This window comes from Lipotes vexillifer, unplaced genomic scaffold, assembly GCF_000442215.2.
Source record: "Lipotes vexillifer unplaced genomic scaffold, Lipotes_vexillifer_v1.1 scaffold311, whole genome shotgun sequence".
In the NCBI taxonomy this organism is placed as follows: Eukaryota; Metazoa; Chordata; class Mammalia; order Artiodactyla; family Lipotidae; genus Lipotes; species Lipotes vexillifer.
Window position 1 is genome coordinate 5,093,466 of NW_006791012.1, and position 17,280 is coordinate 5,110,745.

The 17,280-nt window shown below is 38.4% G+C and overlaps 1 protein-coding gene across 3 annotated transcripts in view; it reads right to left on the reverse strand.

The window, feature by feature from the left end:
- Positions 1–1,594: 1,594 nt before the first annotated feature.
- MDH1 (malate dehydrogenase 1) overlaps positions 1,595–17,280 on the reverse strand; it is a 23,677-nt gene continuing 7,991 nt past the window's right edge. For all 3 annotated transcript variants that reach the window (XM_007464120.1, XM_007464122.1, XM_007464121.1), the window contains 6 exons: positions 15,715–15,890; positions 13,741–13,863; positions 5,421–5,597; positions 4,845–4,958; positions 2,702–2,791; positions 1,595–1,933 (listed from right to left, as the gene is read on the reverse strand). In XM_007464120.1, the coding sequence (XP_007464182.1) occupies positions 1,808–1,933; positions 2,702–2,791; positions 4,845–4,958; positions 5,421–5,597; positions 13,741–13,863; positions 15,715–15,890 (806 nt within the window). In that variant the 3' untranslated portion in view covers positions 1,595–1,807. The remainder of the gene's footprint in view (positions 1,934–2,701; positions 2,792–4,844; positions 4,959–5,420; positions 5,598–13,740; positions 13,864–15,714; positions 15,891–17,280) is intronic.

Below are 17,280 nucleotides of genomic sequence, written 5' to 3' on the forward strand. Positions count from 1 at the left end.
CACATTATTGAATAAATTTAATTTTCTTTATACCATATCTTCCAGTTGTGTCTCCTAGCTCTTATAACTTTTATACTCACACACTTCATGTAACATTTTCTTTTTAATTCCACATGAAATAATTTTGTCTTTGTGCTTCCACTTAACTGCTGTTTTAAAGATATGTTTGACTCATTTGTGTTCTTTTCTGGCTTCTCTATAAAGTCAAGAGAAGGTAATGCTAGAGAAAGACAACATGGAGGAGCAGGAGCATGTCTTTCCTTCTTCCTCAGCCTTCTAGTCTCCCTCTAGTACCCTTTATGGTCAGATTTTAACAAGGAGCAGCTGGTAAAGAAATGTTTGCAGAGTCCCAATCCCAGTGTCACATGTAGAGTACAGAAGGGTGTGTTTGCCACATTCGTACTTTCCTTGTATAAATTTTTAAAAATTCTATATGAAAATTTTTATATATCTAATAACAATTCTAAAAGCATTTTTCACTCGCTTTTTTCTTTTCTACATATGAAATACTGAGATCATGATATAGGTAACTTTTTAAAAATAAATACATTTATTTATTTATTTTTGGCTGCATTGGGTCTTCGTTCCTGCACACAGGCTTTCTCTAGTTGTGGCGAGCAGGGGCTACTCTTCGTTGTGGTGCGCGGGCTTCTCATTGCAGTGGCTTCTCTTGTTGTGGAGCACGGGCTCTAGGTGCGCGGGCTTCAGTAGTTGTGGCACGTGGGCTCAGTAGCTGTGGCTTGCAGGCTCTACAGCACAGGCTCAGTAGTTGTGGTGCATGGGCTTAGTTGCTCTGCGGCATGTGGGATCTTCTCAGACCGGGGCTTGAACCTGTATCCCCTGCATTGGCAGGCGGATTCTTAACCACTGCACCACCAGGGAAGCCCCAATATAAGTGATTTTAAGTAACAAACCCAGCCACATATTTGGGCACCCATGAACACTGTATTAGGCCCTGAGAGATTTATATTATCTTTTATGTACAGAGTTAACAACAAGGATGAAAAGATAGATGTCTCCTATCCTCATGGATTTTGGAAATAAAAGGCTAGTTTTCTCGAACAACAGCATGTTTCCAGTAATACACTTAGATTAAGAATATTCCTACTAGCATAAATTTCAGTGGCATTTACCAGTTATGGAGTGTAAATGAATCCTTGTCTGCTATAGAGGAATACCTCAAGGGAAGACTAACTACCTTTCTCTTCTGTCATAAAAATGATGGTTCTAATATCATCAATGTCATTAAACTGTTAACAGAGTATTATCTGCAGCCTATTTAACAGCTAATGTTAAAAGCAAATTATCCACAAAGCATAAATTAAGATTTAAAGTATATGATGTGTTTAATTGCCTAATGTATGTAATGTTTAAAATTATATTCCGGAGTAGACTGATTCACGAGGTGGATTTTCCTATCCTATTTAAATATGAGAGAATTATGTTTTACCTTGTAACATTTTCTATCTTTTCTATCTTTACTTTCTCTGTGTTTTTTAAAAAAATCATAACCCCTTAGGCAAGCTGGGAAACATGCAAGATTGTTTTCTGAGTAGAAACAAAATATTATCTAGAAATTAGAGTCTGAATCATCTTCATTTGAATATATGTTTATTTTAGAATGCAGCACTAACAGCATGATGATGAACTGTCACAAATCTGTACCAGGAAGCACACAATCTTTAAAGTGTGTTGTTTTTCCACACGTAATTTAAGTATAGCATTATTTTATTTGGTGCTAGAGTCAAAGACGACATTTAGATTCTTCAGCTTTGGGACATTTAGTAACACAGAAATGATTGTCTAGTCAGGCAGAGGCAAGAAATTCAAACGCAGTTTCTTTTTCTTCTGCCAGTTCCTTTGCAGTAAGATCCATCTTCTCACGTGAGAAATCATTAATAGGGAGACCTTCAACAACCTTCCAGGTCTTATCCTGTTTGAAAATAATTGCAAATAAGAGATTTATAATTTTTTTTAAGATTTTTTTGATGTGGACCACTTTTAAAGTCTTTATTGAATTTTTTACAATATTGCTTCTATTTTATGCTTTGGTTTTTTGGTTGTGAGGCATGTGGGATCTTAGCTCCCCGAGCTGGGATCCAACCCACACCCCCTGCACTGGAAGGTGATGTCTTAACCATTGAACCACCAGGGAAGTCCCAAGAGATTTATCATTAAACTAGAATTGATGTTCCAGCAAGCAACAACTTAGTTTGAACTTAAATCTAGAGAAGTATGTTTTAAAGTGTGATTCTAAAGAAGCAAATCAAAATCCAGATCTTAACAGATAATTCTGATGAAAACTTAACACTTGAATCTGAAACTCATTGAATCTAGAAAACAATCTTTAAATGAGGCTTTAATCAGCAAACATAAAAAAGACTGACTTTAGTACAGTTATAATACAGAGCAACAATACTTAGAACCATTGCTTCATTTAGAAGTAATAGAATATTTGTAGATATCCAACATTAGAAGCTTAATAACAAAATGTGTCTAGTGGGGAGAGTTTCAACTTGCCTTCCAGATTAATTTCAACATTTTAGTGACCTGAAGTTGTGCTTCACATGATTTTAAAGCTGAGAAAAATGTCTAATTTAGTAAAGGAACAACTTTCTAGACTAAATTATACCATTATTAATAAAAACACACAACTGCTTTCCCAGTAGAGGACAGAGGAAAATAACCCAAAATACCTTACCTTGATTGTAACAGGGAATGAGTAAAGCAGATCATCAGGAATACCGTAGGAGTTACCATCAGAGATGATGCCCATGGAAACAAACTCTCCCTGAAAATAACAAATAACAATGTTTTACATTCTCCTGGTGCTAAGGGATTAGTTTACATACCAACTGACACATGAACTAACAAAATTAAACCAGGTGACACGTTCTTACTATGTGCATAACTTCATTACCGTGTAAGGAACCATTATCAGGCACTTACTTCCACAATCAGGCAACTTTCACGGTTATTATCTTGTTCCACTCTTCTAATCTATGTGTGAAGTAGGCTAGAGAAACATAACTCTCATTTTATAAATGAGGAAGCCATGGCCCTATATAGGTGTTTTTTTTTTCTTTTGATTAATTTATTTTTGTGGTACACGGGCCTCTCACTGTTGTGGCCTCTCCTACTGCAGAGCACAGGCTCCGGACGCGCAGGCTCAGCGGCCATGGCTTACGGGCCCAGCCGCTGTGGCATGTGGGATCCTTCCAGACTGGGGCATGAACCCATATCCCCTGCATCAGCAGGTGGACTCTCAACCACTGTGCCACCAGGGAAGCCCCGGTTTTTTATTTTTTTAACATCTTTATTGGAGTATAATAGCTTTAAAATGTTGTGTTAGTTTCTGCTTTATAACAAAGTGAATCAGCTACATGCATACGTATATCCCCATATCCCCTCTCTCTTGCGTCTCCCTCCCCACCCTCCTTATGCCATCCCTCTAGGTGGTCACAGAGCACTGAGCTGATCTCACTGTGCTATGCAGCTGCTTCCCACTAGCTATCTATTTTACATTTGGTAGTGTATATATGTCAATGTTACTCTCTCAGTTCATCTCAACTTATGCTTCCCCCTCCCCGTGTCCTCAAGTCCATTCTCTACGTCTGCATCTTTATTCCTGTCCTGCCCCTAGGTTCTTCAGAACCATTTTTTTTTAGATTCCATATATATCTGTTAGCATATGGTATTTGTTTTTCTCTTTCTGACTTACTTCACTCTGTATGACAGACTCTAGGTCCATCCACCTCACTACAAATAACTCAATTTTGTTTCTTTTTATGGCTGAGTAATATTCCATTTTATATATGTGCTACATCTTCTTTATCCATTCATCCGCTGATGGACACTTAGGTTGCTACCATGTCCTAGCTATTGTAAGTAGAGCTGCAATGAACGTTGTGGTACATGACTCTTTGAATTATGGTTTTCTAAGGGTATATGTCCAGTAGTGGGATTACTGGATCATATGGTAGTTCTATTTTTAGTTTTTTAAGGAACCTCCATACTGTTCTCCATAGTGGCTGTATCAATTCACTTTCCCACCAACAGTGCAAGAGGGTTCCCTTTTCTCTACACCCTCTCCAGCATTTATTGTTCGTAGATTTTTTGATGATGGCCATTCTGAGTGGTGTGAGGTGATACCTCATTGTAGTTTTGATTTGCATTTCTCTAATGATTAGTGAGGTTGAGCATTCTTTCATGTGTTTGTTGGCAATCTGTATATCTTCTCTGGAGAAATGTCTAGTTAGGTCATCTGCCCATTTTTGGATTGGGTTGTTTGTTTTTTTTGATATTGAGCTGCATGAGCTGCTTGTATATTTTGGAGGTTAATCCTTTGTTAGTTGCTTCTTTTGCAAATATTTTCTCCCATTTTGAGGGTTGTCTTTTCGTCTTGTTTATGGTTTCCTTTGCTGTGCAAAAAAGTTTTAAATTTGTTTATTTTTGTTTTTATTTCCATTTCTCTAGGAGGTGGGTCAAAAAGGATCTTGCTGTGATTTCTGTCACAGAGTGTTCTGCCTATGTTTTCCTCTAAAAGTTTTAGGCCCAATATAGGTTTTAAGAGGGAAAAAAAGTCACCTCTACTATGTGTGCTAGGTGCTTTCCATATTTCATCTCATTACCCTCACAATGCTGTGAGTTAGATGCCATGTAAAAGATGATAAAACAGCTCAGAAAGGTTATGCAACTTTCCCAAGGTTACTCAGCTAGTCAGCAGCTGAGGTGGAATATGAACCTAACTGGCCTGACTGCAAGGCTATGTTTTTTTTTTTTTCCGTTATAGCATTAAAGGACAAAAATAAAAGAGTGGCCTGTGCAGTTCACTGAGTTCTCACCTCTGGGGTTCCAAACCAGATGTCTCTGACATGGTCACAGATGGCTTTTGCAGCAGACATTGCACTGGACAGTTTTCGAGCCTTGATGACAGCAGCACCACGCTGCTGCACAGTCTGGGTAGGGCAGGCAGAGACAGCAGTGTTATTCCTGGGGTGAAAGGCTGAAACCATAGCTTAATATGTCCCCTCCAAAATCACTCACCTACCCCATGTTGACCTTACTAACCCATTTCACTTAGAAGCACCAGTCTTCCTGAAAAGTGAAAACTATATACCTGCACAGAAAGTTTTACCACAATTCATACAAAGAAACAGATCTCTATAAGATAGCTGGATGACTAGAGGGTATCTAGTTTTTCCCACTTTAACAATCAATCTTGACTGCTACACAATAGATCAGACTGGATTATGACTGCCTTAGTATGACCCCCAAAGAAAATATGCACTCATCAAAGGCCTGCTGTCCCTGAGTTTCCTCCCACCACCCCTTGGGGACACACTCAGGTCAGTAATGTGGTGTGTCTCTCAAGAGTTCTTGATGCTTGGCTGTGAAGAGAGCCCCCGGATTTTTCTCACCGTGATGAATTCTCCCTTGAGCCAGCTGTCATCTTTCAGAGCTTCATAAACACCAACTTCCTTTCCTTGCAGTTTCACCTTGGCATGGTTGACATCTGGATACTGAGTTGAGGAATGGTTTCCCCAGATGATGACATTCTTTACATCATCAGAAATCACACCAAGTTTAAGAGCAATCTAGTTCAATAGAAAACAAATATATTACTCTGACAAATTTTTTTTTTTAATTTCAAATTGTGACCCGTTTGACAAATGTCCTTAAGATAAAAAGCCTCTGGGGCTTCCCTGGTGGCGCAGTGGTTGAGCGTCCGCCTTCCGATGCAGGGGACACGGGTTCGTGCCCTGGTCCAGGAAGATCCCACATGCTGTGGAGCGGCTGGGCCCGTGAGCCATGGCCACTGAGCCTGCGCGTCCGGAGCCTGTGCTCTGCAACGGGAGAGGCCGCTGCAGCGAGAGGCCCGTGTACCGCAAAAAAAAAAAAAAAAAAAAAAAAAAAAAAAAAAAAAATTTAAAAAAAAAAAATATAAAAAAAAAAATATATATAATACTAAAATTGTAACAGAAGTAACAACCTCTAGCTGTAGGTTCAGAAAGCACTTCAGGATCCTGCATGCCTTGTAGTCACATGAACATCAACTATGTTTTATAGTACAGTGGTACCAGAAAGGGTTAAATTATGTTTTGAAAGATCTAAATAAAATCAGCTTGCTTACTTTGTTAATCACTTGATAAGGTAATGTGAGGAAAAGAAATTATGGTTAGTTGGATGTATACAGGCATACCTCCTCTTATTGTGCTTCACTTTATTGCACTTCACAGATACTGTGTTTTTGCAAATTGAAGGTTTGTGGCAACCTTGTGTTGAGCAAGTCTACCAGCATCACTTTTCCAACAGCATTTGCTCACTTCATGTCTCTGTGTCACATTTTGGTAATTTTCACAGTATTTCAAACTTTTTCATTATTATTATATTTGTTATGGTGATCTGTGATCAATGACCCTTGATGTTACTATTGTAATTGTCTTGGGGTGCCATGAACCCTGCTCACATATAACAGTGAACTTATCAATAAACGTTGTGTGTGTTCTGACTGCTCCACCATCTAGCTGTTCCCCTTTCTTTCTCCCTCTCCTTTGGGTCTCCCTATTCCCTGAGACACAAACAATACTAAATTTAGGCCAATTAATAATCCTACAGTGGCCTCTAAGTCTTCAAATGAATGGAAGAGTTGCACATCCCTCACTTTATATCAAAAGCTAGAAATAATTAAGTTTAGTGAGGAAGGCTGAAAGCAAGATAAGCTGAAAGCTAGGCCAAACAGCCAAGTTGTGATGCAAAGGAAAAGTTCTTGAAAGAAATAAAAAGTACTACTCCAGTGAACACACGAATGATAAGAAAGTGAAACAGCCTTATTGCTGATATGGAGAAAGTTTTAATGGTCCGGATAGATGATCAAACCAGCCACAATGATCAAACTAGCCACAACATTCCCTTAAGCCAAAGCCTAATCCAGAGCAAGACTCTAACTCCCTTCAATTCTGTGAAGGTTGAGAGAGGTGAGGAAGCTACAGAAGAAAAGTTTGAAGCTAGCAGAGGTTGGTTCATGAGGTTTAAGGAGAGATACTGTCTTCACAACATAAAAGTGCAAGGTGAAGCAGCAAGTACTGATATAGAGGCTGCAGCAAGTTATGTAGAAGATCTAGCTAAGATAATTAATGAAGGTGACTACACCAAGTAACAGATTTTCAATGTAGATGAACACCCTTCTATTGGAAGAAGATGTCATCTAGGATCTTCAAAGCTATGCGGGAGAAGTCAATGCCTGGCTTCAAGGCTTCAAAACTTCAAAGGACAGGCTGACTCTCTTGTTAGGGGCTAACGCAGCTGATGACTTTTAGCTGAAGCCAAGGCTCATTTACCATTCTGAGAATTCTAGGGCCGTTAAGAATTCTGCTAAATCTACTCTGCCTGAGTTCCATCAATGGCACAACAAACCCTGGATGACACCATATCTGTTGACAGCATGGTTTGCTGAATATTTTAAACCTGTTGAAATATTCACTGTTGAAACCCAGTGCTCAGAAACAAAGATTCCCTTCAAAAGATTACTGCTCATTGACCATGCACCTGGTCACCAAGAGCTCTGGTGGATTATGTGCCTGCTAACACATCCATTCTTCAGCCCATGGACCAAGGACTCATTTTGACTTTCAAGTCTTACGATTTAAGAAATACATTGCATAAAGCTAATAGCTTCCAGAGATAGTGATTCCTCTTATGGATCTGGGCAAAGTCAATTGAAAACCTTCTGGAAAAGATTCATCATTTGAGATGCCATTAAGAACATCTGTGATTCCTGGGAAGAGGGCAAACTGCCAACATGCATTGGAGGAAGTAACTGCAGATACGGTGGAAATAGCAAGAGAACTAGAATTAGAAGTGGAGCTTGAATATGGGACTGAATTGCTGCAATCTCATGATAAAACTTTAATGCATGAGGAGTTGCTTCTTACGATGAGTGAAGAAAGTAGTTTCTTGAGATGGAAACTACTCCCAGTGAAGATGCGGTGAAGATTGTTGAAATGACAAGAAAGGATTTAGAATATTATATAAACTTAGTTGATAAAGCAGTGGCAGGGTTTGAGAGGTTTAACTCCCAATTTTGAAATTAGTTCTACTCTGGGTAAGATGCTATCACACAGCATTGTATGGTACAGAGAAATCATTTGTGAAAGGAAGAGTCAATCAATATGGTGAACTTCACTGTGGTCTCATTTTAAGAAATTGCCACAGGCACCCCAGCCTTCAGCAACCACCACCCTAATCAGTCAACAGCATCACCATGGAGGCAAGACCCCCCCCCACCCCGGTCAGCAAAAAGATTAGGACTTGCTGAAACCTCAGATGATGGTTAGCATTTGTTTTTCTTTTAGCAATAAAGCCTTTTTAAATTAAGGTATGTATATAATTTTTAGACATAATGCTATTGCATACTTAATAGACTACAATACAAATACAACTTTTATATGCACTGGGAAACCAAAAAATTCATTGACTTGCTTTATTATGATATTTGCTTTATTGCAGTAGCCTGGAACTAAGCCCACAATATCTCTAATGTATGCCTGTAATTTGTTCCTAATTAGATAGCAGAATTTATAATGATCTAGAAGAGAAGGTTTTGGGAAAAAATTTTAAAAAGCTGATGTATTAGGGTGACTTTTCTTTCCTTTATGTTAAAATAAGAATGAGAGAAAGAAATAGTTGTACCGGAATCCACAGCTTTTGCACACATAAATAACAGCAGCACTGCATCAAAGCTCTGGTTGTGTATTCACCATATAGCAAAGGGAATACACTCTGATATTTTAAAGAAATTTTAAAAACAAGGATACCAATAGCCCCAAACTGGAAACAGCTCAAAAGTCCTTCAAGAATGGTTAAACAAAGTATGGCTATTAGCATAACTGATACCATCTTGGGCTCTTACAGTTTCTTCTATCCTTTAAAACTGACCTGTGAAGTGAATCACATCAAGGGCTTTGTAGTTAATAGATACTGTTCAATAAACATTAGGACCAGGTAGCCTCTATGCTCTGCTGGTCCCCAAACAATGATGAAAACCTTCCTTGACATATTCCTGGCGCCCACGAGACTAGTTATCCATTCATAAATCTTAACTTAGAAATGCATGTCCTGTTTCAAAGCACCTACCCCCATACCCTATAGAATCGTCCCCGTGGTCCCTCTGCGGTATTAAGTGCAGCTGCAAATGCTTCTGGATCATTGTCCACCTGATCCTGATCCCACCCTATGAGTAAGTCACCCTATAATAAACTGATCCATTGGTTATATGGAGCTGCCTGCCTCATTTTAAGGTCTCAAAAATACCTTCTCAGTTTGGTGGGCACTTTTTGTTCCCTCCGTCCTCCAACACCAACTGTGGTACATTCATACAATTAAATAAATAAATGGAATAACAATACAAAGGAATGAACTACTGATACATATAACAACGTGGATGGATATTAAAGGCATTAAACTCAGTGGCGGGGGGAAACAGTGTCAAAAGGTTACTTACTGCACAATTCTATTTTTAAAACATTCTCCAAATGACCAAAGTACAGAGTTGGAAAACAGATAAATGGCTGTCAGAGTTTAGGAAAGGAGAGGGAGTGTGTAACTATAAAGAGGCAACATGAATAGGACTTCTGTGGGTGATGGTACAGTTCTGTCTCTTGAAACTATGGTGGTTATAGTAATCTCTATATATGATTAAATGTCATAGGATCATCCATAAAGATATACAAAAACTGCAGAAATCTGCGTAAAGCTAGTTAGTTGTGTGTAGTTTAGTCAATTTCCTAGTTTTCATAATTCTCTATAGTTATGTAAGATGTCACCACTGGGGGAAGTGGGTGATGGGTACATGGGATTCTCTGTACTATTTCTGCAACTTCTTCTAAGTCTATAATTATTCCAAATTAAAGAGTAAAAAACAAAATGACAACCAACCAACCAAAAGGAATGAAGATTAAAAAAGCCATTACCTAAAATGTTTGCAATGCCTTGACTCATCTTCACGGTAATTTATTCAGTCAAGTAAGAAGCAAGTTGTGCTTACTTTCACTGACCCTTAAAATAAGTTGAGACTCATTTCTTAAGTCCTCAAATAGATTTAAAAAATAACTTAAAATTCTTTGTTCCTGACATTTAAAATCACTTCTGATCTAAACCCTGCTTCATTTAGAGTTCTGCAAGTATTAGGACTATTAACTACCATATCAGTCTTCACAAATTATTTGGATGGTTGGTTTCTGGGGCACCCAGCTACTGATCTGCTTAGTGGTTGGGGTAGAGTGGTGTGCTGTGCAATGAGTACCATTTTCTGTGGGTGCCATGACCTGAAAGGACTTGCAAAGAACTGTCCTCACTTATATTTAGCTGGCATCATTGAGAAAAAGGAATATTTATACTGGGGTAAGTGAGCCAAGATGTATATTATCAAGAACTTAGAAACCATAACTCTGCTGAATGTCAGTTTCAGCTGCTCCAAAGTACAGTGAGGACAAACTGCCTGCAGGCCTATCCTCCCTACAGGAGGCTCCCCTTACTTCCTGTGTCCTATTGGCCACAACCTCTTATTCTTTAAATCTCCTGAGCTAATCCACTTCTGTCTGGATAGCAAAGGCCAGTACTTTGCACCCAGCATATATAGTTTCTGAGAATATCATGCATGTCAGAGCTAGTCTAAACTGCCATGTACCCAGGCTAGCAGTTCCTTGCTCCTTCAGACACTTTCACGTCTGTCACACAGATCTGTTAAACAGTTTTTGATTCATTCTCCAGCTCTAGTAATTTTCTTCTCTCTGATACCACCTAACTGGTTTCATTGCCAAATTACCTGGTCAGCAGACAATATACGTAGCTCTGGTCTGCAAATACACAGGGGATTTCTGCAGGTGATAAACAGTTACTAGGTAGCTAGGAGCTCTGATTTCCAAAATAAATTATGTAAGACTAGTATCCATTCATGTAAGAAAAATTAATCTTTGGGTTTGTTACTTTTCTCACTGGGTTAATAGCCTCTACAGGAGGAGGAAACTTCTAACAGCATTCACTGTACCAGACTGGCATGCTGGAACACGTGCCAAAGTCAAAGTATGATGAGATGGCTCCTTCTTTCCTCACTCAGACTTTCACCCCGCAAGGAAAACTGTTGCAGGCACTGGGACAAAGTATTATTTAGCTGTACTTCTGGAAGCAGAATTTTCCAATGCCTGCCTCCACCAAGGCCTCAGGTCAAACAGCAAAGATGGAAATTTGTCAGTGTCATCATTTTACCTCTTTTTTCCTGTTGTAACTAAGTGAATTGCCATCTGGTAATCCAGAGTCCACAGATGCAACAACTATGATGATAATCTTTTCCTTCATAACTGTTCTACAGTATCCCAATCTCCTGCCTCCAGGCATTCAAACAAACTCCCATTTCTTCCCAGCCCCTGGACACTGGCTAAATAACAAGGAAAAAGACCCAGCTCACAGCCCAAAGCCTCTCAGGAAATATTTGCAATTTAAGCTTGTTATCCAAAGACCTTCTAAATTAACTGAGAGATTTCTGAGGTGTGACTCTTCTCAAACCTTGGTTGTATCTCTCTTAATCATCATCATCATTATCAATAATAACTATAGCAGCCAACCTTTACTGAGTTTTTACTATGTGACAGGCACCAGGATAAGGTCTTAACATAGATCTTATCTCATTTAGTTCACATAACTACCATCTGAGGTAGATTCAATTATTATCCCATTTTATAGCTTGAATATACTTTCTCAGGGTCACAGAGCTAGTGAATGGATTAGGTCACTTGATCCCATTTTGTAAGAACACACATGAGGGTCTGGAGTCAGGCAGACCCTTTTACTGACTCCGTCATTTACTAGCTGTGTGACTTTGAGCAGGTTCCCTGACCTTTCTGGGCTTCACATTTCTTATCTGTAAAACAGTAATAATAACAGATATCTCATATGGCTACTATGAGAAGTAAATGACAAGTCAGATGTAAAGCTTAGTGTAGAAACTTAAATGTAAATACTTTTCTCCTTCACTGGGCCCTCCAGAGCTGAAAGCTCTTAGTTTAAAGCTGTGGTTCTGTTAGCCAGACAGTAATAAGGAAGGTATGGGGTTAAACTAGAGTATGTCATGTCTTGCAGGAGTAGAATACTGGGCAATAAGAGAAACTGTAACACGCACTAGACAAGCTTAGGTTAAGAAATAGAGTGTGAATTTCAGAACCCTTCTGTTCTAAGGAGATTGGGAGAAAGGTGAACTATGACCTCCTAGGTCTTCATGTGGAAACAAAGAATAGGTCTCAGTAATTAATGATTTTAGAAAGAACAAAGAATGCAAGAACAAACAACTGTTATTAGGCATGAGAAGTAACCACAGCAAAGATAACAAATCAGTTATAAAGACTCCCTGTTCTGTCCTATTTGGAAGGTAAAGATCAGCCTGAAACACATTCTTGAGATGTTTTGCAGCGGAGCCTAAGGAATGAGCCTTTGCTGACCCCTGTGATTTCACTCAACTAGGTACCTGGATTTTGTCAACCTAGGGTGACCTTTGCCTCATTTTAATGCTAAAATCTCCACCCCAAGGGCTGGAATTTCTGCCATTTTTGAACATGCAAGGCATGTATGTTTGAGCATGTTGTACTGCACAAGTGCATCTAGAACTCCACCTTTACACTGAAGATTACACTCACCCTTTCATGAATATACATGTACCCTTAGCTTAAAATGTCCCTGAGCTGGCTATTTGGAAAGACAGTGCTTTGAGAGCCATCTACCTGTTTCCTTACTTGTCACAAGGAATAAACACTTCTGCTTTGACTGAAAGTACTTGGTATGTTCATTGGTGATGCACCCCAAGTGATAGACCCACTGAATCTGCTAACAGTTTTTCAACTTAGACCTCACACCATCATTTGGTAAAAATAGTTTTCTTGAAGCTCAATAATGTTGTCTTCTCTAGAAGAAAAAGAACTAAATTCATAGACCTATCTAGCAGATGAGCTATGGATAAGGAGGATGGCCAGAAAGGCGCTAGGGAAAAGGAAAGAGGTTATGTCCAAGAACTAGAACTTTGTCATGACATCTAAGGGCACTGGGATTGTCTAGATCTGAGAAAGCCTAGGAAACTAGCACAGATGAGTGGCATGGCCTCTAATTAAAAAAAAGGTATTGTTAATACCCTGGTCACTGACTGCTTAGCATATTTATCTAAGGCTCCAAGGGATAAGGAAACTGGATAACAATTAAAATTTAGCTACTAAGTAGTGAAAACTAAGAAATTTTATGGAAACATGGAGAGTATGAGGATATAAAAATGAAAATGAAATTAAATATAAAATTAAAATCAAGCTCGAATGCTTAGCAGTAGGGAAAAAAGCAGAACCACATATAATACACAAAGCTCAAGTTTTTCTATTATAATCTCCTATACATCTGACAAAAATAATTTGTGTGCCGTCATGTGAATTATCTATGCTTATGACTAATTTTTAACCACTGTACTAAGAGGACATTAGCAATGATATGTAATTAAAGTTAGGAAATGAAATATAGTTGAGAAAATTAAGTATGAAGTTCAGCTGCTTTAAGAGATAGATTTAAAGATGTCCTAACAAATTGGAATAGCTTCCTACTAAAACAAAACAACAAGAAAAAAGCACAAACTATGATTCAGCTACTTTAAAAGTGAGAGAAAAAGGGTTTAAAGTTGAACATTCATAAGATTTGAAAAGGCATCTTTCTTACCTGAGCTTTAGCTCGGTTGTGATCCAAACGAGTCAAGCAACTGAAGTTCTCCTTGGGGATGGACGGTGCCGACTTGGAGGCAGTCAGGCAGTTGGTATTGGCCGGGTTTCCCACCACAATAACCTAGGATGTAGGCGAGGCACAGCAGAGCTACAGACCATAACTGATTAACTAAACCAACTTAGAATATGACTGACATGTAACACATAGCCTTCGTATCAAGTTTGTGTAAGCTAAATATGTATAGTTATTATTGCAGTTTCTAGTAGGTTTCTATCCTCCGTTCTAATAACTTTTCCCCCTTGTTAGTATTTGGTGCGACTACTGAAAACATTTACTAAAACCACCGTTATGTACACAAGTCATTTTGTTTTCTGCCAAAACAGAGACAGCATTTATTTAGTTGCCATAAAAAACTAGTAATCTAGGGCTCTATCTCAAGAGTTCTATTCAATCATAAAAGTTTTCCTTCTTTTAAAAGTAGTCCAAGAAAGAAATTCTACTTGAGAAGGACAATGATTTGCCCTTATGAATGAAAAGTGTTTCTCAGTCTTGCCTAATCCTAAGAATTAACTGGGTTAGTTGCTAAAATACCAGGTCCCACCATTTCATACCCATTGAATCAATCTGTAGAAAGCACTTCAGGCTTTTTTCTTTTTTTTTGGATGGGGGTAGGTATAGGATGCAGTGAATTACAATACAGCATAGGAAAACGTATATATGAACATGTTTTACAAGTCTTAAAAATCTTTAATAAAATGATAAAAAACTTACTGTGAAATTATATCAAACTTACAGAAAAGCTGTAAGCATATTACAAAGACTAACTCCCACATTACTTGTACCCAGATTCTCCAATTTGCCCCATCTCTTTCACTTTCTGTGCATGTGCACATGTGCGTGCATGCGTGCGCGCGCGCACACACACACACACACACACACACACTGCCCTTAGTCTTTTTTTTTGGCCTATTTGAGAGCAAGCTGTAGATATGATACTCCGCTATCCCTAACCACTCCACTGTCGGTGTATATTTCCCCCAAGAAAGACACTTTTGGCTAAGAGGCAATTACTATGTAAGCAGTACTACAACTCCAAGCAACCTTGTAATTTTTTTACTAAGAGACCTGGGGATTTCTACCCAACTCATTTCTATTATTTTCTGTTAATGACTACAGAAAATAAAAGTTAACTATTTGAAATAAAGTCTGCAGAAAGCAAAAATTCAGGTGTCTATGAAGTACTATAAAAGATAGAACATTATAAATGGCAACATTAAAAAACCTTATAAAATTTTCTTTTACCTTTCTTTGAATTCAGAATTGGGTGGAAGAAGTGTATCAAAACCAGAAAAATCTCTAACTAGCAAGCCCTTTTGCTATGACAATTAAGTTTTAGGTAACTGATACTTAATTGGTAAAAAGAGGCTTTACTGTAATAATAACACAAATTTAGAAACCAAAATAAATAGGTTGAGCACAAAGAGACAGAATAGGAAGTCGTACTGACTCAGTTCCTCAAGAGACGAACATATCGAAATTCCTCTGGACTTGAGAAAAAGTGAGCATTCAGAAGCCCCTACCTCCTGTGACTAAGAACAGACACAGCTTATAGCCATCTCCCTTCACAATCACAAACACAAATCCAAATGTCTGAACAAATAGTCCCACACAGCTAAAAGGCACCAGAAAGTTCTGTGCCTTCTCTATAGGTTTACAAACTAATATTAAATCTCCATGTCATGGTAATAGGCAGAATATTTTTGAGCCCCTCAGAATACAGATTGCTATACTATATGAACAAAACCTAGAAAGGGAGGGCTAATGGAACAAAACTCTGTATCTGTATTTACTGACCATCGCACAGAACTGGGAAAAAAAAAAAGGCAGATACTTTCATTTTCACTTAAATGTTGAAAGCAGAAGTTTCAAATGCTGATAATAAAAAAACCAATAAAATACTGCATTGGTCACCTTAACTGACTTCTTGGCATATTTGTCCAAGGCTGCACCCTGGCATTTGAAGATTTTCACATTTGCTTTGAGTAAATCTTTCCTCTCCATGCCATCCCTTCTTGGCATGGAGCCCACAAGAATGGCCACATCCAGGTCTTTGAAGGCAATCTCTTCTTTATCTGTTGCGATGACATCTGTGAACATGGCAATAAATATGCAGAGCTACTTAAACGCCAAAGTCTGAGGTTTTCTTTTTCATACTGAATCTACCCAGTAACTCTTTCACTTTGTAGCAAATGTTTACTTTTACAAATCACATTGATCAAAGTTTTAGGGGCCTAAAAAAAGAAAGGCAATATATTAATTCAATAACCATAACATCAGCAGAAATGTTAATACATTTGTTTTGCTTTACCTATTTCAATAATTATCTTAATTTCAAAACTCTACAGCTTTTATCTTTTATAATGATGCAAGGTAACTTTCAAGGCAACATTAATTATTCACATTAATTACCACAGATAACACAAAAGAGAAACTAATTCACCTAATTTTTAAGTTATAATTACTTTAATTCTAAGATATCAGTCAAATTAAAACAATGCTTATTGAGAAGTTTTTGAAAGGAATAACACTAAGAGATTTCTTTTGTCAGATTTAAACAGTTTACACATGAAGACAATGAGGCTTAAAGAGATTAATTAGCTGCCTATCAAAAAGGAATGGGGCTATAAGTCAGATTGGTCCAGATTTCCACCACTATGCTGCAGTGTCAGTCCAATACACCACCTGCATTTTGATTGAAGAACATAGAGTTGACCCTTGAATAACACAGGTTTGAACCTGTGTTATATGTGGATTTTTTTCCCCCACAGTAAATACTACAGTACTGTACAATCTGAGGTTGGTTGAACCTGTGGATACAGAGGATCCGTGAACAGAGGGCCAACTATAAATTGTACTCGGATTTTCCACTGCAGGAAAGATTGGCACCACTAAGCCCCGAGTTGTTGAAGCGTCAGCTACATATCATGGCTTTCTTTTGGTGATTGTATTAAAAAGGCTATGTGCTATAGACTGAATGTTTGTGTCCACATAAAATTCATATGTTGAAACCTAATTCCCAGTGTGATAGTATTAGGAAGTAGGTCCTTTGGGAAGTGATTAGGTCATGGGGGGAGCCCTCATGAATTGGGATTAGTGCCCTTATAGAAGAGGCCTCAGAGAGCTCCCTCACCCCTTTTGCCATGTGAGGACACAGTGAGAAGATGGCTGTCTGTGAACCAGGAACTGGGCTCTCACCAGACACCCAATCTATTGGCTCTTTGATTTCTGACTTCCCAGCCTCCAGAACTGTAAGAAGTAATTTCTTTTGTTTATAAACCACTCAGTCTATGGTATTTTTGTTATAGCAGGCCAAAGGTACTAAGACAATCAGGATACAGTGTTGTCACTGATAAATTTTTAGACCAGGAACTTGTGTCAGTCAGGCTTCTGTAAGTCCCCAACTAAGTATACATAAGAGCACCAGCTGGAGAAAAAATATCCATCTTCTTCCCAGCCATGCACCCTTATCTGCTGAAC